The 21,156-nt window shown below is 40.3% G+C and overlaps 2 protein-coding genes across 5 annotated transcripts in view; both read right to left on the bottom strand.

The window, feature by feature from the left end:
* NFATC3 (nuclear factor of activated T cells 3) overlaps positions 1–3,013 on the bottom strand; it is a 79,098-nt gene extending 76,085 nt beyond the window's left edge. For all 3 annotated transcript variants that reach the window (XM_067302620.1, XM_067302622.1, XM_067302623.1), the window contains exon 1: positions 2,772–3,013. In XM_067302620.1, coding sequence (XP_067158721.1) covers positions 2,772–2,871 — 100 coding nt within the window. In that variant the 5' untranslated portion in view covers positions 2,872–3,013. The remainder of the gene's footprint in view (positions 1–2,771) is intronic.
* A 1,316-nt stretch (positions 3,014–4,329) lies between these two features.
* DUS2 (dihydrouridine synthase 2) overlaps positions 4,330–21,156 on the bottom strand; it is a 64,339-nt gene continuing 47,512 nt past the window's right edge. The window contains exon 16 of one of the 2 annotated variants that reach the window (XM_067302617.1): positions 4,330–4,577. In XM_067302617.1, the coding sequence (XP_067158718.1) occupies positions 4,553–4,577 (25 nt within the window). In that variant the 3' untranslated portion in view covers positions 4,330–4,552. The remainder of the gene's footprint in view (positions 4,578–21,156) is intronic. The other variant, XM_067302618.1, reaches the window with a different exon arrangement.

Here is a 21,156-nt window from a genome sequence, read left to right as displayed (position 1 = left end):
AGAGCACAAGAGATCTTTGGCCCATTTCTTCACAGATATTTTAAATGCTAAGCCAGATATTTTCAAAAGGTGCTTAGTGCCTAACTTCCTTTTAAAAGTATCCGAAGAGCTTTGGACAATTTCATATTTAGAGACCAACCGAGCAAATTCTGATTTCATTTGACAAGCTATATTAAATGGTCAAGCCCTTTGATTTTAAGTGAAGTATGCTGCAAAGACTGTAGTATTAGACTATGGACTTCTAACCATCTTTCACATGTACCCCTCCTCAGCAGAAACTACATTGTTTGGATCAAGCACACAAGCACTGCTGTAGAACATTAGTCTCAATCCCTGCCACTTAGACAAAACTAATGAGTGCATTAGTTCTAGTATCTTATAAACAACAGAGAAAGTGTTCTGTGTAATAAAAGTTGGTTTAATTTCTCTGATCCCCTTTTTTATGTCACAAAAAAGAGGATCTACTGACTTGGATTAGCATTTTCTTAGTACTTCAGAAAACAAAAGTATGCTAGACTAAATGAAGAAACAGCTCACTTTTGGTTTTGATTAAAAATACATTTAAAAATAAAAATACATATATTTATATAGGTATATTCATAATAGAATAAAATCCTCACAACATTACAGTAGTCTTGGCCAGGTAAAATAAAATGTTAATGTAGATTTCCATGTTATTTCCATGATAAATTAGTATTGGACACTTCTTTCACACAGACTGTGATCTTCATCCCAAACATCTATAGAGATATAGCACAAAGCATATGAGCTTGTCTTCAATGATCATGGAAAACTTGGTAATTTAAATATTATTTACTTCAAATTAAGTAACTTCCCCTATTACCTATATGTTTTACTATCAGAGTACATAAGAAAAACAAAAACAAAACAACCCCCCCCCCAAACTCCTGCATTTATTTTGCTGCACAACTGACAACAGCAACAAGTTATATGGGATTATGAAATTTGCTTTAGGGAGATGTAATAACTTTTGCTCATCTAACTAATACATTTGAATGAGGGGAAAATGCAACATTTCCAGCATGAGTCCTCTCTTATATAGAGTCTAGGTCTAAACAGGTAAAATACACAGGCAGAATTAACAGCTAAACTGTGGCACACCTTTTAAGAGAATACTTGGAAGCAGAGACCTGTTCTAACCTTTCCACCTCAAGACCACACCTTTGCACAGCAGGCCAGATCATCTCAAGTACGTTACAAAATAGTGAAATTACTGAGTTATGCACGTGAATGCAGGATTTAGTTCTTATTCAAAGCTACGGCAAATGGATCAGTTCATGATCCGAATATCACATTTACAAATGTACATGTAAAAAAATTTTAACTTATCAAGCATGAAAATTTCTCTCTAGTCAGAGTAATATCTGAACTATTTAAGGAATGCTACCAAAATACAAATGTTACGAATGTGAGTTGAGTAGTATTTCTAGTTTTCTGAGCAACTTGTTTTCTCATTCTTATCTATCGCTGACTCAGTAGCCTGGTTTAAATTATTAGCTTTATGTTAAAAGAATCACAAATAGAAGTTGAGTGACTGCCATTATTTTTGTTGTAATTTGTTAACATTCCCCAGTGTTTCTCCTTTGACTTGTATGCATCCTGTTCATATGGCACCACAATACATTTATTTTGGCTAGCAGAAGTCAGGTCCCCTTCCGAAAAGCATGATCTGTTTTTTTAATTCTCCTGTCTATTCCACTAAGTTGGAAAAATCAGAAAGGAAAATCTCCCTTTCTTCAAAGGAATCTGCAAGCTAAATCTTAGGATCACAAAAGTTAAAGGTGTTTTTAGAAATTAATCAGAGTGTCCACACTGGATTATATACTGACTGCATCAATGTTTTTTTCTAATCCACTTACGCACACAACCAAGTAAGAGAACAAAACAACATGGCTGCATCTTTTAGCCTAGATACAGTCATGTTTCAGACCTATCTTGTCACCTAGCCAGTTAACCTTAAGACAGTGTGCATATCCAATTAAAACTTGTTTCAAGTAGGTCAGAACAGCAGCATGCTGCCATCAAACTCCGGTATAGCCACACACCAAACAGCTGGATCTTATTCATTCCGCACACGATAATTTGCAGGGAATAGTTTTATTTTCTGCTGTTTGAAGGAATACAATTTTTTCCCCAACACGACAAAACAGAATAAAACCGAAACGCTAAAGAGCGTTAGCATATATACCACGGGAACCAAACCGTCGTCGCGTCCCGCCGGGCAAGACTGCGCACAGACACATACACGCGTATACGTGCGCGCAAGAGTTCAGAAAAACACGCCGGCGTAACCACGACGCCTCACAGAGGGACAGAGCTGGGTCAACTCTTCTGCTCTCGGCCGCCCCAAATAAGTCTCTGCTCCAGGTCCCGCGTTAGTGACCTTGTTATGTCAAGCGCCTAATTTAACAGCGGCGCCGTTCCGCGGGCGGGGCGGGCCCCCCCCCCGGGCCCCCGGCGCGGCGGGACCCCCCACCCCCCCGGTCACGGAGCCCCGCGGCGGCTCCGCCCGCGCCCTCGGGCCGGGGGCAGCGGCGCCGCGCGGCGGCCGCGGCCTCGCGGGGGGGGAGGGAGGGAGGGGGGAAGGGGGGAAGGGACGGCGCCTCCCCCCCCCCCCCCCCGCGGCTCCGCGGGCGGCGGCAGCGCCCCCCCCCCCCGCGCGCCTTACTCGGAGGAAAACAGGAAGCCGAGCCCCCCCGCGGCGGCCCGGCGGCGGGAGGGGAAGCGCCGCGACCGGCGGGGAAACGCACCTGCAGGCCCCAGCGGCGGCCCGGGGCCCGGCTGCCCGTCCTCCCCGAAGATCAGCCTGAAGTCGAACTCGTCGGTGGCGCCGCAGTTTGCCGTAGTCATGGGTTTGGCCGGCGAAGCCCAGCGAGACCCCGCGTCGCGTCGCGGCGCCGCCGCCCCTCAGGGCCGCCTCATAACACCGGGGGCGCCGCGGCGGGAGGGGGAGGGGGCGCGAGCGGCGCGCGGGGGAGGCGGCGCGAGCGGCGGCGGCCCCGGCGCGAGCTCCCCTGCCCAGGCGCCTTCTGTCAGTCAGGGGGGAGGGCGCCTACTACGGGCCCCGCCGCGCGCCGCCCCGCGCGCCCCGCCCCGCCCCGCCCCGCCGCCGCGCCCCCGCGCGGCCTCCCCCCGCCGCCGAGGCCCCGCCCCCGCGCCGCCCCGCCCCCGCCGCCGTTTCCCACACTTGGTCTCTCTCACGCGGCGTTCGGTGGGTGACGTCGGCGGCACCAACGGCTCCTCGTGACCCGCGCCCATGCCGCTGCGGGAGGAGCGACGCCTCGCGGCCGATCACGTGGCGCGGCGTGCCCGTCTCGCGCGCTCTCCCACCTCCCATCGCCGCAAGGGCTGCCGGGAGTTGTAGTTGGCCGCTCGGCTCGGCTCGGCGGGCCCGGCGCGAGCGCCCAATAGGACGGAGCCAGCTGGGCACAAAAGGGCGGGGCAGCGGCGCCGCGCCGCGCGGGTGCCACGTGTCGCCCGCCCGCGGCCGGGCGGGGGGTGCGCGCGCGCGCGGGGCTCGGCCGTTGCGCTCCGCGGCCCTGCGCGGCTCGGCCGTTGCGCTCCGCGGCCCTGCGCTCCGCTCCGCGAGGGCGCGCGGGGAAATGGCTGTTGCAGGCGTCTGCAGCAGTCCGCGTGTGGAACCGCGCTGTCAGGCGCAAATAAGAATCGCAGATTTCCACCTGTGAGGAGATAAAGGAGTAAAATCCTTTGGGGCAGGGGGGTGAGGGTTTTGTATTAGAGTCTTAAAAAATTGCGTGCAAGCAAATGGTATTTTGTTATAGGTTGTTATTTGGTATAGGTTAAGTTGGTATAGTACCAGTTAATGACTAAAGTAATTAGGTAGGCTGGTATCAGCTGAGGAATATAACTTGGATAACAAATGCTGGCCACAGTGTTTTAAACTGTTAGCTGTTTACCTTCCAGACTCCTTGGAAACAGCAGAGATGAAGCAACTGTAATGAGACTAATTAAAATATTTTTTGCAATGTGCACCCATCAGTAAGGGGACCCACGCAGTCATTAAGAGCAGCGTAGGAATTTCAGAATGCTCTGCCCAATAATGCACTTTCTTGTGTAATTTTACCTCATGCTGAGGTTAAAAGGAAAATAAAAGGGCAAAAGAAAATTCCCAGCTTAACTTGCTCTCATAGCAGGAACACCCATTCCCAGCATGGGCAGCATTATAGAAACTAATTGCAGAGACCTACTGTGTTTGGAACTTGCAGTGTAAGAAGTCCCACAGCAACCTCATGAATCCCTCACCACGTGCTGTGCAGCTAGGAAAAGCAAGCTGTTTCTTTGCACAGAGTCTTTTATTGCCATTATTTATTTGCCATGTTTATTGCTATTGAGGCAGATCCAGACGGGCATGGGACAATCCCTCGCATGTTTTTGTAGCTAGATGTTCTCTTTACAGCCCTGGGAATGAAAGTGAGGAAAGAAGGCCAGCAAGAAGATCAGTTGGCTACAGTGTGAAATTCTCAGTCCAGGGGGCTCTTCAGAGTCCAGTTAATTCCATCAGTCCCTGTGCTCAGAAGGAAGATCGGTAATCTATACTGAAGAAAGCAAGCGTAAGTGAAAGCTACTTTATGCCCTCACAATTCTGATGGAAACAAAGCATAATATTAAAAAAGCATTACTCTAGCACTCAGGGCAGGAGGAGTTTGTCCAAGTGAAAACAGGAAGCTGCTTCTAGGGCACTGAACAGAGAGCAGCCGTGCTTTTACAGTTTGCTTAATATCATAACACACCATCCTCTTTATTGTCATTTCCCACACATGACTAGCTATTTCTTTACATAAACATACATGAGCAACTACACGTACTGTTTCTGCAGTACTTAAATCAGAAGGTTGATGCTCTTGCTAGGGTAGCCAATTCCCTCCTTTTCTGAAAGAAGCCCAAATCTTTAAAATAAGCTCACACCCAGCTGGCCTGTAACCTCTTTTTGCCTTTAAATCCAAGGTCATGTAGCCAGACAAGCTGGAAAAGAGTGTGTAATTGGATTAACCAAGGTTAAAGAAAAACCCTCATGTATTCTTGAATGAAAACAAGTCTATGATGAACATTTCATTATAATATGCTATATAGAGTGTGGTTCTTAACAGCTAATTTTTGTCTGAAATCTTTCAGGCAATCTTTTAAGTTTTCAAAGTAGAAATATTAGATTGGTCTTATTGTTAGATAATTGTGTCAAATTACAGCACGTGGAGTAACCATAGCAGTTTCCCGTTCTGCTATACCAGTAGATTATTCATTATGTATGTCTCTGGAGAAAAATACAGGCTCGTTCTGTTTATAAGTGGACAATGAAACAGAAACAAGCGTTTCATCCAGGTCCTTTGGTAAGGTGCTCAGAGTATATTTCTAATCAGTGTGCTGAATTAAAAATTTGTACCTCGTTGTCTCATTCCTTCCCCTTGTAAGACAAATCTTTTCTCCCCTGCTTGAGCCAGGTATTCATTCACAAATCTATGATACATACAGGCCATTAGGCAGTGCTTTAAGTCCTACCTAAATTTCAACAGCTGTCAGTTAAAAGGGAAAAAGACTGTATAGCCTAACACAGAGCAATTGGTTATGTCATGGCCTTCTAGCTAACAATATAAGAATTTACAGAATATGTAGAAGTTAAGGCAGAATTGTAAGCAATTTATGGTTGTTTACAGTAAACTTTAGGATTTTTTTCTTTATTTCAAAATCAGTATATCCAACAGTCTTTGAGTCCAGAACTCCTGTTTCTTGTCAGTGATATCCTTTGCCTTCACTATATTTTCATTTTATTGTCTCTGTCCTACTGCACCAAAATGTACATGCTTTCTGCATTTAAATTTTGTAAGAGGAAAAACACCTTCAAAGCCTTTCCAGAAAGCTAAAGAGTAATTGGGGCGTGACTGGGAGCGAGTTGGCAGAAGCCCTGAAAAGACTGACGTGGGCTTACATCAATTTCCAGGGGCTTAGGTCAACCTCTGCGCTTGAAGTCCACCGCATGGATGGCTGATTTGGCTTTCACTTGCTGCTGAATGATGAAATAGTGGCAGCAACAGAGGCAACTTTATTTCACTGGCGTTTTTGTCAGGAGAGGTGCTTTTATTTATTTATTTTATATGCATAGATGGTTGCTGTCCTTGCTGCTTTTAGGCAGTGTTATTACATCCAGATGGGGATACACCTTGATCCGGTCAGAAGCTGGAGTTACTGCTGTGCCTTGAGAAGGAAAGAACACTCTTCCTGTGGTATTTGAATCCTTTCCAAACTGGGGCTATTTTCTAGGCGTGTTGTGACGTTTGGTTCCAAAAACCTGAGGGCTACGTTGTGCTGTGTTTTATTTTCCACACATCATCCTATGCTGGATAGCTAGGAATTCTGGATCTGCAGCCACATCCCAGATCTGTATTTGTCTTGGAGTAATAGGGATTCCTCCCCCCTTCCTAGGGGCAGCAAATCAAACCCAGCTGTGCAAGTGGAGCCAGAATAGGCTTTGGAAGAAGCATGGTCAGGCATTCGTTCTGCATGATTCAATAAACCAAACAGCCCCAAATTAAGAATATAATGCACAAGGTTGTATTTCACATGCTTGATCTCGTTCCCTTTTGTGGTTGAGTCTGGACCTGTTTAGAAGCCACACACCAGCATGCCACAGAAAGGGCAGATGAGAAAGCACAGAGAAAGACTCCTGGAATCAGCAGATAGTATTCTTTGGCTGCATCCATGGTTACGCTTTTTACAGCTACTATTGAAAAAAGCATGAGTACAACAAGTTTGTTTGTTTGTTTGTTTGTTTTTTTAAGTAAGGAAACACAGCAAGCTGCATACCTAAAGCATGTTTATTTTCCAATCTGAATATATGCAATGTCCTCAAACACATTTTAAGATGGCATACAAACCAAGTATCACAGCAGTTATTTCTCACAGCTACCAAGGCAAATCCACTTTTTAAGTATGCAGAATGATGTTAAGTAGGAGAAAGATACTATTTCAGTATAGAGTGTAATATGCTATGTTCAAGAAAGTTAAATTCAGCAGTCATATAGGAAAGGAGCTTGCATTCTGCACACAAGGTCATAGGTTATTTATATTTAATATGTGACATCTGGCATTTTAAATAATTTCCTTGGCTAATTACCAGTGCCTGAGTGAAATGTGAAACTTTTGTCATTGGGGAATTAAAAAGAAAACAAAAACAAAAGTAGATTGCATAGGAAAGTTTTATAGGAAACTTAGGAGTTGTCCTCTTTCAGACATTAGAATACATGGTAACAAGATAAAGTAAAAAGGAGTGATTTGAGTGGACTTAGATAAATGTTAAGTTTTCAGGGAAAATTTGCAGTCATCCTTTTAAGGCTCCCTATATCATGACTGATAATTACAACGCTCCTACCTAGATAGCGCATTCAGCATTTCATCAATGGGGCATTTGTAATAACAAGATTACAAAATAAAAAAGAAAAGCTTGCCTACAAGGTGTGTGTTGACAAACACATACTCTACATAAAAACTTAATGAGGTCACAGAGTGTCATTTAACCATTTTACAGTTTTCCCCAGGAAGTTTCCTTGTTCCCCTAAACATACTGAAGTTGTATTAGTACACATTACTATATTTTTCTTCAATTTTTTTTTGCATTAAACAATTACTGCTTTACTTTATTGTTTGTTTAACATTCTTCCATGTAAAGCAGACATTACTTCATAAAGTTTTCTGCTACTTTATATTTCTATAGTTTTAAGGAGCAGATTGGAATTGTCCCATTTGAAGGTTACCATCACAAATACATTAGAAAGACTAAAGGGTCTAGATATCTGTCACTTCTTAACTGTGTGTCCGTCTCCACAGCATTTCTATTCATAATATTTTGCTCTCAAATCATCAAGTGAAAGCAAAGTAGAATTATCAGCTGCATTATTATTGATGCAAATATAAAGACACTCTAGGCACAGGTATTTGCTTCTGAAGTGATTACTTTTACAGATACCTTGGAATCTTGGTTATTACAAAACCTAAAGTGGTTTATGAGTGAAATCAGATGACAATGGAGATTGCAACCTGAAAAAGAACAAATTCCTTTAATACACAGTGATGTCTGTATAAGGTATATATTTGCCGGAACTTGAATGAAGTTTCATAAAAACTCTTAGGCTTGATACAAAGACTAAGGTGGCAATTTAAGACTTATTTTTCCACAGTTGAATTTTTCACTTAAGCCAGGAGACAGTCCTCCTCTTAAGGTACAGGACTGGGACATAGAAAATATGGGTTCTGCTCCAAGCCCAAATTTCTTGTAGTCTGTTTTTCAGACTTTCTTAAAGTGGCATAGGTAAAGTCATGTAAAACACTGCCTTAGTTTCCCTCGCACCGGAGGATAGTACAATGTCTGTTGTCCCTCTTTTTACTTAGATTGCAAATGCCTCTGAGAAAGAACTCTGAAGTCTGGAACACTTATTATGCACTCTGTTCCAAAAGTTGAGCAGCCTGGCTAGGTGATTTGGGCTAATGTTTCTCTTTGTACTGGAAAAGGAAGAGCATCACACAAATATTATAGCAAAATGGAACTGCAATGTCTGATCATCTAGCTATTACTATAGGATCTACACATGCAACAGTTACTCGTCTGATCTGGTTCTGTTTTGTTCAAGTGTAATTATGTGCAGTTTAAGATGTGCCAGTTCTTCTGTATTACAGATATACATTTGATTTCCTTTGCTTAGCTCAGACATAACCAATTTCATGTGCTTACAGCATTCTTTACATTATTGTATACTGTAACTTAATAAACGATAAACAGCATTCACTTATCGGTAAATTAAGATTTCTTTAGGTTTCTTTATCAGTAAATTAATTGTCTTAAAAGGTAGTAGGAGAACATTTTTTCCTCCATTACAACTTTTCACCATAATTCATAATAAGCAACAGGAGTAAGGGTATTACTAAGGCTTTTTTGATATGTATGTTCCCTTGTGAAGCCTGATGGGCTCACTCTTTAGGCTGTTAGCCTTGTGCAAATCACTCCTTTGTCCTTGTCTCAGGTTAGACTAAGCCAACATGAAACAAAAGGCTCTGTGGTGGCACAACCCTTTAAAGGCTCCCTGCTAGTTTGGAGTTTGGACTCTACCTTTTCTCTTCATGGAACTGGATCCCTTTTGCAGTCATTAGATCATGTACACTGACACCAAATGCTTACTCTGCACCTAAAGAGCTTTCTGACCCATCTTAATTTGGGCACAAGAGGTTTCAGCTGAGAGGCAACAGGTGTTGGACACGACTGCCATGTCCCAGCTGTGGCAGGTGCTTGTGTGTCTTTTTTGCTGTGCTCCATTTTGGTACAAAGTCAAACAGGCTGCCCAGGTGGTTTACATTTTTTTTTTTCCCCTTGCAGTGGAAGAGAAGCAGCACTGACATAGTCAGCAGTAGTTTTCATTAACAGCTCTGCCCCTCAGCTTTCAGTTGATTGCGTTTCTGCCTCGCTTGCTCTCCAGATTGCATGCAAGAGAGTTGATTCTTCTTTGACAGAGCAAGGGCCGGGAGGTTTAACTATTTGATTTGGTCACAGAATCAATCCTCGCTACAGGCAGTTATCTGGTACTATGCTGCTAGCCCTGGTACCTTTCTGCCCCAGCCTGTTACCAGGAATAGGGTTCGTGGGCCCTCTGGCTCCTTACACATCAGACTGGATTGTGTGATAAAGGTACTGCTATATATTAAAGATTTATGGAAAGCAGAAAAGACCAAACACAGAAAGAAACAACTGATAAAATACCGACTATCTTAGTACTGTTCCAAGCTGGAGAATGAGCTATTCATTTAACAAAGAGATCCCAGGAAGTGCTGGCAGAATACTACTCAGTAAAGGTTCATTCTTCTAAAATTAATTTACTTCTGCAGTATTTGCAGATCCAATGTATTCATTTCTCAGATATGTATAAAGATTGGTTTAGCTGTTAGTTTATATTGACCAAAGCAGGTGAGTTTCAGTGAATGCTCACATAAAACTAATTTTTAACACATATTCAGACTAGAAATCTTATCCTGAGGATTCTTGTCATTTAGTTAGTGAGCAAAAACAAATCATATGATCAGTATTTGTGCCTTCATTATCAAAAAGGCCGTAAGTGTCTATTCGTGCAGTGTGATCTCACCGTGCATGTCACAAATGATCTGTCTGCAAATGCAAAATAAATCTAATGTCTCTTGTATTTGATGTAATGCATACTCCTCTGGTGGCCGTGGCCCAGTGATCCCATATGTTAAGAAAGATTAGTATCAATAAGCCACAAAGAGGTAACTAATGATAAGCTACAGAATAAATATTTTCAGATTAAGAAAACTGGCAAGAAAAATGGTTGAATTTGTTAAACTCAACATTATTACATTATTTGAGCAGTCTTATCTCCAATAATTCTACAAGGTTCTTACCAAACTTAAATAAGTTACCTGCCCATTAAGAAATTAAATGTGTCTGATGCAATTTTATAAACAATGGCATTCACAATGAATCATGTTAAAATAAAGGATGCTTCCATTCTAAAGCACGATACGGACTTTTCAGTGGCCTAAATCTTTTCCTCATGTACATCACTGAATAACGCTCTTAAAATTGCTTGGGTTTGACAGACTGCAGATCTGATTAGGAACAGAATATACGGCTTTATCACTTAAAATGTTATCTAGTTTACATTTTAAAGGAATCAAGACTGCATGAGTTACTGGTGCAAAACTGAATTCTATTAATTTTTCTTCTTATTTAATTTGTTCTTTTATAAAGCACTTGCTGATACCAAGGTTCACAATCTGTTGATTGATCAGAAAGTAGCCAACAATTGCAAAAATGAATCATTAGAAAATTGCTCAGCATGCAGGCTACTCTCTGTAATGTTGAAAATAACATCTAGTTACTGTCATAATAGTTCAAGTCCAGAATGGTAGTAACAATTGGGAGACAGAGAATATAAGTCAGTGGAAACTGGTCGTCTCTATTAAAAGACCAAGTGATTGGTAATAAGGAGTTTAAGATCAGTAATTGAAAGGCACTATACCAAAGTTAAAAGCTATTATGGGATAATGAAGAGTGGAAGATTAAAAAAAGGTATTAAAAAAACCCTACATACTGTAGCTATAACATCCAGGAGAAAAGAGACCAAGTATATTTGACCAGTAAGGTCTAGAGCCCGAAAGCTGAAGACAAACAAATGGAATTTTAAAACATTTTAATATGAGGGAGCAAAAACACAGCAAAATTATGTTTTGTCCTTGAAAAATGAAGTTTCTTATTACAAAACCAATAGGAAGAAAGGTTTGTGAAAGACGCTGGGTTGAAAACAGTGAAGAAAAGTACTTAGCACAAAAGCACAGTTTAGGCAGCAACCTACAAAAGATTGTGTGCCCTACATTTTGAACTCCACTGAGCACACTCCAGTGATCTTCGCTCTATAGTAGGAAAGCTGACATTTGCAATAACGATACCAGATATGGAAATGTTTTGGTTATATTGATGCCTGCTGACTAACGCTGCCAAACTCTTGGTTGGGAACAGGTTCTGGTCAGAACTGATCTGGTATGGCTTCAACCAATACCCTGAAGATGAACAGATGCCATACGCTTCTGCAAACCATCTTCAAGGCCTTATCACGGATGGAAGGCTAAAAGAAACCTGAGTTTTAGCAATGACTGCTATGAAACAAACATATCTGGAGGAAAAAAATTTAACCCTCTACCCAAACCCCCCAAGATGTAAAGAAGCTCAGAACTATTGCATGGCATAGAGTAATGTGTTCTTTGATAGGGACATAATGAAGTTTTAAAGATACAGTTCTTCATAAACATAATACAATGGGGGAAAAGTCAGGAAAAGAGAGAGAGTTTAAAATGACCATTTGAGAAGAAAATCAAGAAAACAGGAAGAAAGATATTCCAACTGGGAATTCATCTAATTACAAGGGAAAAAAAGCTTGAAGATTATTGTTTTGCCTATTTTGTCTCCCTTTACTCTATTTTTATAGACTAAAAGCCAAGCAAAACATTATTAAAAAGACGGATCATTTTTCCAGCTCAAATATCTACTGCTGATGTGGGATCTAACTTTTATCCTATTGTAAACAAAGAAAATGGGCAAACAGTAGAAATAAGGGTTTTAATGTAAAGTCAGAAAGTTATGAATAAAGAGTCTAGAAGAGGAAGATGTTACAAGAGAAGAATAAGGCAGAGAGATGAGTGAACACGCTTGTGTTTAGGTGCCACAGACAGTGTCCTGCACACAACTAGGACAAATAAACTAATGAAAAATAGGAGCCATATAGACAGACTCCATTTTGTCAGCCATTGATACAGCAGGAATAGAGAGTACCAAAATGAAATCCAAGCTAGGACAACAAAGGACATGTTTTCAAAAGATTACAGTAGTATGGCTGCAATCCTGTTACCGTAAATATAGATGTTCATGGCACACCAGCTGGTGATAACAGATATCAAGATGATATCAGCCTATTTCCTATTTAAATAAAAACAGACATGTCTTTTTTCCAGTCTTGCTCAGTCTGCACCCAAATAGTCCAAAACGTTTTCTGAATCATGTAAAAAGAATAATATTTTAATCAAGGGGAGAATCCTGAGGAATAATTTGTATTTTAGCAACAGTGTGTGTAGTAGCAGTATGCATTTGGTTAAGTTCCTCTCAGAACAGGAGCTTATGGGTTGAAGCAGTTAAAGGGAAAATATTCTATAAATACAGTTGAAAAAAGGAATTAATTAACCCATAAAGTCACCAGAATGACAGGTTTCTAAACAAAAGGATGGGAATAAGTTATTTTGGGAAAAGTTATTTTAATATTTATAAACTAATATATAAAATTATGAAATACAGGGAGGTGCCAGTACTTTCATGAGCATTTCTTCATTAACTTAAAATAAATCCTTCTGCTGAACTAAATGTACTCACAGACAAGAAAAGGCAAAGTCTCTGGAATCTGCTAGTTAGTTTTCTATTTGAATTAAAACATATACATCTTCTCCAGTTTTGCTCAATTAAAAGACAAGAAACAATCAATCAGCTATGAAGTGGTTTCTGCTGGGCAAGGATTCAGCAGGAAGTAGTCAGCAGGACTGTATGTACCCACAATCACTCTAATGCATGACTTTTTTAGCATGTAGTAGCATTAAGCTGTCCTGATGGTTTTGACATGCTTTTGCTCAGCAAAAAATGCTGAAGAGAGCAACAGCTGCCCTTCTTGGTGCTCTCCTGCAGGCAGACTCTAATCCTCTGGGTTTATACAGTTGCTCAAGAAACAGATTAAAAGGAAAAGTCTTCTGAAACACCAGAGGCACCAAATGGGAAACTGCCTGAGCAATATCTTACCTATATTAAGAAATTTTACAGTAGCACCCTCCAAAAATGGTCTATAGATCTAAAGATCCTTATCACAGAACACTGCTTCATATTTATTATCACAAAGGGAGGGGTGTGTCTGCTATAGTATGACCATAAACTGTAAATGAGTCTTTTCCAGTCAAGACGGTACATGAAAGTTATCCGCCTAGCAGCTTCCAAAGTTGTAAACCCAGTTCAACTGGCTGCCAGGCTCTGACTGTGCTTGGTGCAAAACAATTGGTATGTAGCAGTGAATCAGACAAAAGATCAAACTAAAAATAGTTTCAAAGTTGATATTTATATACCTTCAGAGTATTAAAAACAGTCTTACTGGATTTCTTGGGTTTCTTGTGATTAGAAATTCCCTAACAAATTAAACTGAGGTTGTTGTAAAATTGACAGTAAAAGTTTCAAATTAAGCTTCAATATGATTTAGAGTAGAAAACAATTCTAAACCAAAAAATGATACTGTTATAGTAAAACTTGAAGGAAATCCAAATTTGTTACAGCAGAGAACCTCATATAGTGTATCTAAGGAATGTTAACTCTTTCCTGTAGCAATCCTTTAGTAGGAAAATAAGTTTGATGAATCTTTCAATATGAATTTAACATGGGATTACAAACTCTATTACAGTAAATCACCTCAAACATTTAATATTAATGTACAGTGTTTCCAGTGTCAGTAACTTTGTGAGATATCTAAAACTCTTCTGTTAATTAAATGTCAATATCATTTTACCATTTGACACTTCAAATTAGGAAATAAAAGCTATACATGGTTTATATTTCTAGGAGAATCACAAATAGGAAGGACCCTAAAAGGAAAGGAATGGTTGCCAGTAAACTGTACAAGATCAAAGGTTAAGTAACTCTCAGAACATGAGGTTATGGGTCGAACTAGTTAAAGGGAAAATATCCCATAAATATAGTTGAGAAAATGAACTAATTAACCCATAAAATCATCAGAGTGACAGGTCTTTAAACAAAAGGGTGGGAATAATTTCTTTTTGGGAAATCAACTTCAATATTTATAAAATAACTTGCCCAAATATGGCTTGATATTAAAAACTAAATTAAGATTTTATAGGATTTAAACTTCGTTGTACTTAATATTTCTCCATTTCCCAGTAGTGGTTGTACTGAGAAATGCAAGGCTTGAATACTCAAACAGTGTTCTTAAATAGAAACTATTATATTTTTTCTGCTTCAGTTTAGGATGTGGTTCTACAGTACCTTAAACCGACCTAATTCACAGTTGCCATGGTCTGGCCCTCCACCCTACCCTCAGCTGCCCAGTGTTGATGTGAGCACTGTGCAGTAAGTCAGGCCAGGGATTAGAGCCAGTTAAAAAACAGCTCTCCAAAAAAAGCAATTTTTTTTGTGTCAGTTCCCTGATTTGGCTCATTATATGGTAGTATATGGCACAATGGAGGGACCTCAGCTACCTCAGTTTAGTGCAAGTTCGATATAAGGTACTACCGAACCATCCTTAGGACCATCAGCTGTCCAACCGTCAGTGGCTAACCATCTTTATACGAGCACCATAGTTCATGGCCTAAATAGTGACTATAATTTACTTTAAAACTGTAATTCAGGCTACACTAATATGGCAGCTAGTAAATTAAACAAGTGAAACTTCACTAAATCTGATACCTCTGACAAGGGAATGGTAACATTTTTCAGCTGGTAAGTCGCAAATCACCCAGCTTGGCTTGTTAAAGATCGTTAGAACCAACAGAGTAAAGGTGTAGTGAGATAGGTGCACCAATCTAACACTTCCCTGCCACGCAAAGGCGGGTTTCTGCATGTTCCTTCCCTCATATAGCCCTTGGAGAGCTGACCTAACTCACTAAACCAGAAGAAAATGACAAATGTTTCACTTATTTTTGCTGTGTTAATTTTCAGCCAGAGGCAGCATAAGGGAAGTGGTGGGAATGGATTCACTCTCCTCTGGAAGCAGAGGTTTGTTGTCCTGCTTTCTCTGCCTCTGAGGCTATGGGTATGTGTCCGATTGCTAAAGAGATTACCTCTCACAGCCACCTGCACAGCTTGCAGGAGCGAAACAGTGATCACTCCCTTGTCAGTTACAGTTAAAATAAGCCATGTTAGCCCAAACAGCTTAAATAGCAAGTCTTTCTTAACTCACTTTGAATGCGTATCTACACGGAAAATCAGGAAGGAACCTGTATCTTGCTTAGTGACTTCATCACCTTAGTCGTCTTCACCAGCAACGCACGTGCCCACATCGCAGAGCCAGTCCCCTGAGGTAGCCTTTGTGTATGTACCGGAGCTCTCTCACTATGCGCCTAATTTGCAATGAAGCCATGGCAGACTTGTGAAGGACGGGGCTTTGACTATAGCCCCTCTGTTCCTCTGTTGTTGCACCTTCTGCACACCTTCTCCATAAAAACTGTGATTTGTACCAACTGAGCTTACCCAGCTTAAAAAAGAAACAGAGATAAGGCTGAATCTGCCGCTGCAACTGGAATTTTCAATTGCTTATCTTGCTTCGAAGTGTAGAGAGATTAAAAAAAAACGCTTTTAAAACATGTGGTATCTGCAGGTTGGATCAAAGAACAATCTATGGAGAATGAATGCAAGGCAGCAAATGCACAATCACAGGTTTCTGACCTACACACCTTGCAGGAAAAGCCAGCACAAGTCAGACAGTACAGAAATCACTGGAACTGGTTCAGTTTGAATGAATGCCAGAACATACACTAATCTAGGGAACAGAGCCAGACCTGACCCCATTTGCAGGACCTTTGATACTGTTTTAAACATGTATCTTTACTGAGCCAGATAACAAGCCAAAGATTATATTAATTTAGCAATTAAAGAATAATTAACAAAAGAGGCAACCCTTTGATCAGCACCAGCTAGTCAGATGGCCGTTAATGCCAGCTGAATACTTTAAGTATAGAGCTTTCTCCAACACCATTTTAATCAATTTGAATAAATAAAGGCATTTAGACTACATGATAAATTATAACATCCACCATCTGAAAACAACTTTCTTTATTCTTTTATACCTAATATCAGCAATTTAGTTATTGAGGTTATTAGGAGGAACAACAAGTACTAGGAAATAAATTTAATATGTACATCTGTTTGTACTTTGAGACTAATAAGAATATGGTGTTAGGCAATACCAGCTTAATGGTTTCTTCCTTCCCTCTGTACCATAGGAGCATGCCATCTGCTGAGCTGTTTTGGCACAACCGTTTGTGAGACCACCCTGAGAGCCAGATCAGGGAACTGACCCAGCTTAATTCCTTATTTTTGCAGGGTTTTTTTGTTGTTGTTTTTAAGGTCAGATAAGTTCCCTGATCTGATTCACAGCATGGCCCCGCAAAGAGCTATGTCAGCGCAACTGTTGGGGGGTGGCGTAGTGATGGGAATAAGCAATGCAGACCAAGGATATCTTAAGTTAGTACTGCTGCCAAATGCTTTGTGTCATGAAACAAAAGCTCAAGAGCAGGACTAGTAACAGTGCATGCCCACAAGGGGCAATAGCTCAAGAGAAACACTTTAGTGCGGTTGTATCAATGTTCTTTACAAATGCTAGTAAAAGGAACAGTGAACAAGTTTTTAAATGAACTGATGGTATCTCAAGGATAAATGCTGTGATTACATTGTTGTAGAGTAACTTTAGAAGAAAACCTTTGATAAGCCTGATCAATAGTGAAACTAGGAGAAAGCAAGTCTGAAAAGTAAATAATGAGGTTTCTTGCAAGTGATAAAGATAGGGCAACTGAATTATTTGCTATAGGATTTTCTCTTGTTAAGCTTACTTAGTTTTAGAGTGACATTCTGCATTCAGCAAACAGAAAGATAATCTCTTCAAAGGATCATTGTCAGAAATAAGCGATATGCAATAGTAAATCATCAGGAAAAATGTACTGAAGCTTAGGTGATCTTTCATGAACAAAATTTTTATTCCCTTTGAGAGAATCTTTAAAGCACTTAGCCAGCAATACATCGATTTATCCCCCTCCCCACAATTCACACCAGTAACTCTGAAAACAAACAGCCTATCCTCAAGGGATGATTGTTGTTCCAAGTCGTAGCCCTGATGAGTATTTTCTGGTCTCACATATAAATAAGAGCCACAAAAGGTTAAAAAATATGGGTACAGTTCAGATAAACATCTAAAAGTTTGGATATTCATCTGAACGCTTTCTGTCAGAAAAAAATATGCTGCAAGTCTCGTGAGAAAAAGGTTTATTTGTGATGTTGCTGAAACTTTTCTTTCTGTTCTCAGCTGGAATATGAATAGAGTAGTCAACTGCTCACATAGTGTTTTGTCTTTTAAAGTTGGGGGGAAAAGTTCAGTTCTAAAAATACAAGATTATGGTGAGATTATTATCCTATGTAAACTGACTTTGCCTCTTGTTACTGAAAGAGACAATGGAATGGTAAAGTAAAATTTGGTGAAAACTGAGAAGCTATATGAAGTTCAGAACGCTTACCAGGAGCTGTCATTATTTAAAAAGGCAAAGGGAATTTATTTTAAAATAATATGACTTAATTTACAGCTGAGTCAATGATTTTATAATCTTTCCTCAGACATGGCAAAACTGGCAGGCAGCAGCTAAAGAAAAATTGTTTTCATTTTACAAGTTAAAAAAAAAGTTCCACATCAAAGACAACTTCTGAGTTTTAGTTACAAAGCTGTAACTCCAAAATGCTCTTCCTAATTAACCCAAATGATAACCCTGACAACCACACACATTGCCTTGAAATTAAGCTTGACTATTTACAGCTCATTGTAGGATTAGGGCCTTAGCTACAGACAAAGTAAAATTGTCTAAAGTATATAAATTACTTCAAAAATAAATTTCCATTCCAAAATGCCTTATATATTTATCAGTCTTTCATTATAAGTCAGTGGGATTTAGTCTGCAATATTACTATTGAAAATGGAACTTGAATTCTCAAATTGTTTAGGCTTGTTGAAATTTTTTTACCAACAGCTTTGCCTTACAAATATACGTATTCACATGGACAGGCCATGGTGTCTGTGCACACATAAGTTTTCATGATGCAGCTCCAACAGACCGCTCCTATCTCACCAAGGCCGGCTACAGAAACACCACATCACTTCCATAATGGCACATCTCCCCTTTGACAGATGAGGTATTTATTGCTGGAACAAGTGGGCATGGTTTACACTTCCTTGGTCTAGCTGTACTGGCAAGTCTTTACTAGAGTTCTACTAGCAAAGACATCCAAGTCAACCAGGTAGTAAATATCTACAGGATGTAGTCTGGTGAATACTTCTTTTGTCAGCAAAGCTGATTAACCCCCCTGCCCCTGGCTGCTTGTTCCCTTCCTGTTCTTTCTCTTCCTCCCTCATCCCTCCAAAACAACTGTTTGTATGGTTAGGGGTGGGATGTGTGACAGCAAGGTTGTTTTTAACCTATATCAATTCTGTAATCTGTTTTACCGCAAAATCCCAGGAACAATTGTACTGCCACAACTGAGCTAGTGACACAGATGTGGGGAATGAATGGTTGGGGATTAAGGAGCACTGACACCAAAAGATGTGTTCATCAAACTACAGCAGCCATCACTGTCTGAGCATAGTGATGTGTCTGCTACTTTTCTAGGAAGGCAGTTAAAGGATAATTCTTGGAAAGTGGTTAAAGAAGCAGTTAACGATGGCAACAAAACTTGTCTTTAAATAAAACTCTATTAAACTGAAACCATGGGGATTCCATTTAAATAGTCTGAGTAGAACTCAGTGACTTGCTTGCAAATATATACTTCTGGCTTCTTGTTTGCAAATTCATATATATTAAATGTGCAAAACTGGGCTTCTTTACACAGGGCTTGTGTGGTACAGACAGTTCTTATTAAAATTCCAATTTTTTTAAAAGGTCAAAATTCTCTGTGATAGGTATTCAGAACTCCTAGTGAAATCAGTTAGAATTCTGCCTGTGCACACACGACATGATGTTGTCCTTTTTTTCCAAAAAGAACATCCACCTATAATTCAGACGTGTGTTATGAAGGTTATGGGGACCAAGGAGTCATCCACTTAAAAAGGTTCATGCATAGTCGAGATCGCATTACAATAAACTCATTCTGCTTAGTCTGCAAGGGGGGTCTCTCCTCCTCCCTCCCACCCCAGATGCTGCTGCAGTTGCATACTGGTTTTGTATGAACAAACTTGTTGTTACTGACTCTTACAGTTTATTGGAAAATTAAAAATTAAAATATGCAGACTATTTTATAAGCACACATAAATTTACAAACTTCCAAGATCCAGTATGCTTGCCTATTCCCAAACCAGATTACACAATACAAGCATTTGAAGGAAAAAATTCATAGACAGATTTTTAAAGGCTCTATAACACTCAGAAAAGAACTGTTAAGCAGCTGCTCATTCTCCACTTTTATGAATGCTGAGCTAAGTTATTACTCCATATAATATAGTACTTGTATTGGCATAAGGTAGGAGGTAATCCCTAACTCCCAGTCTGTTTACAGGTCACATTTGCCTCCCCAGTGATACTGCCAGAGCCTGGTAAATTTTCTGAAGGGCAGCAGGACTCTGGAGTGAATACCTTTCACATACTAAACAACTATATGCAGTTAAAGAGATTCCAAAGAATATGCTTTTGTTTTAGGAAACAGAGAGGCATTTTTGTTTTATTCCTCCCTCCCACATCTTTCCCTTTAGAAATGACTCTTGGCAATCCTTTGTGTTTGGGTTTTTTTATTCTATAGACAGAAGTATGGAGCCAGGAGTCAAATAAAGACTAAAACGCATAAATTAGAAGTTATTTAAAATAACTTCTATCTTATCAAGACTTATTTAGATGTGGTAGGAACACAGAGACTGCAGCCGACTGTAGTTTTTTTGCCAAACTGCCTTAGAGGTTAGAGTGAATAATGTCAAAAAGTTAATATGCTTTCCCAGATATGTTATAGGCTCCACAGATAGCAATGTCTAATTTGTCTACCACCTATCCCTGCAGCTCTAAGAAGGGCTTAGATTCATTAGAAAGACATGCTGGAGAAGTTATCATCACCTGCTTTAGTCTGGGAAATAACAGATCCTCAGGAGGATGATCGAAGAGGATTGAAAAGAGGCTAGTGCAGATTCTGGAATAAGTTTTCTTTCAAATCTTTCCCCTGAACCTTTGCCTTCTCTCTACATTTTGGCGTCCATCATGCTCTTTGGGACCAGTCCAGGGTGGAGGATCTCTCTGCAAGCCTTGGCTTCACTCACAGCCAAGTAAATCAAAGGATCAACTCATTTTCCTGTTTAGAGCAATCAGAACTTCAAGCTTATTGTTCAGAAATCATATCGGCCATCAATTCAATATTTCTTTGGCCTCTTCTTTTTGGAAAGGAGAACTGGTATCGCAAGTCATCTTCAGAACGGAACTTCTGTTTTCCTTGCTTTGAAGTGAGAGGGAACAGAGAAGGAGCATGACTGAACTTCAGGACATGGTCAGATGTTTGCAGCTGATCCATATTAAGAGGTGAACTCCTTCACATGGCCTAGAGCTGCCAGGTCCCCTCAGATGGGCCAGTCTGACTGTACATGGAGCCACTCCCTAACCTGGTTCTGTCAAAATAATCTGATTTCTGTGGCAAGTGATCAGACAACCATAGGAAAGGAATGAAAGAAAAGTATTTCTTTTTGTTGGCTCCTGTTGCTTTAGAGACTGGACAAGGTTTTCACTGACAGTTGGTTACCATGGCAATTAATACCCTGAAACAAAATGAATGAATACCATGATTTAGCTAAAGAAGAAAGG

This window comes from Apteryx mantelli, chromosome 10, assembly GCF_036417845.1.
Source record: "Apteryx mantelli isolate bAptMan1 chromosome 10, bAptMan1.hap1, whole genome shotgun sequence".
NCBI lineage: Eukaryota > Metazoa > Chordata > Aves > Apterygiformes > Apterygidae > Apteryx > Apteryx mantelli.
Note: the sequence above shows the minus strand (reverse complement) of the source record. Positions and strands in the feature narration are given on the sequence as shown.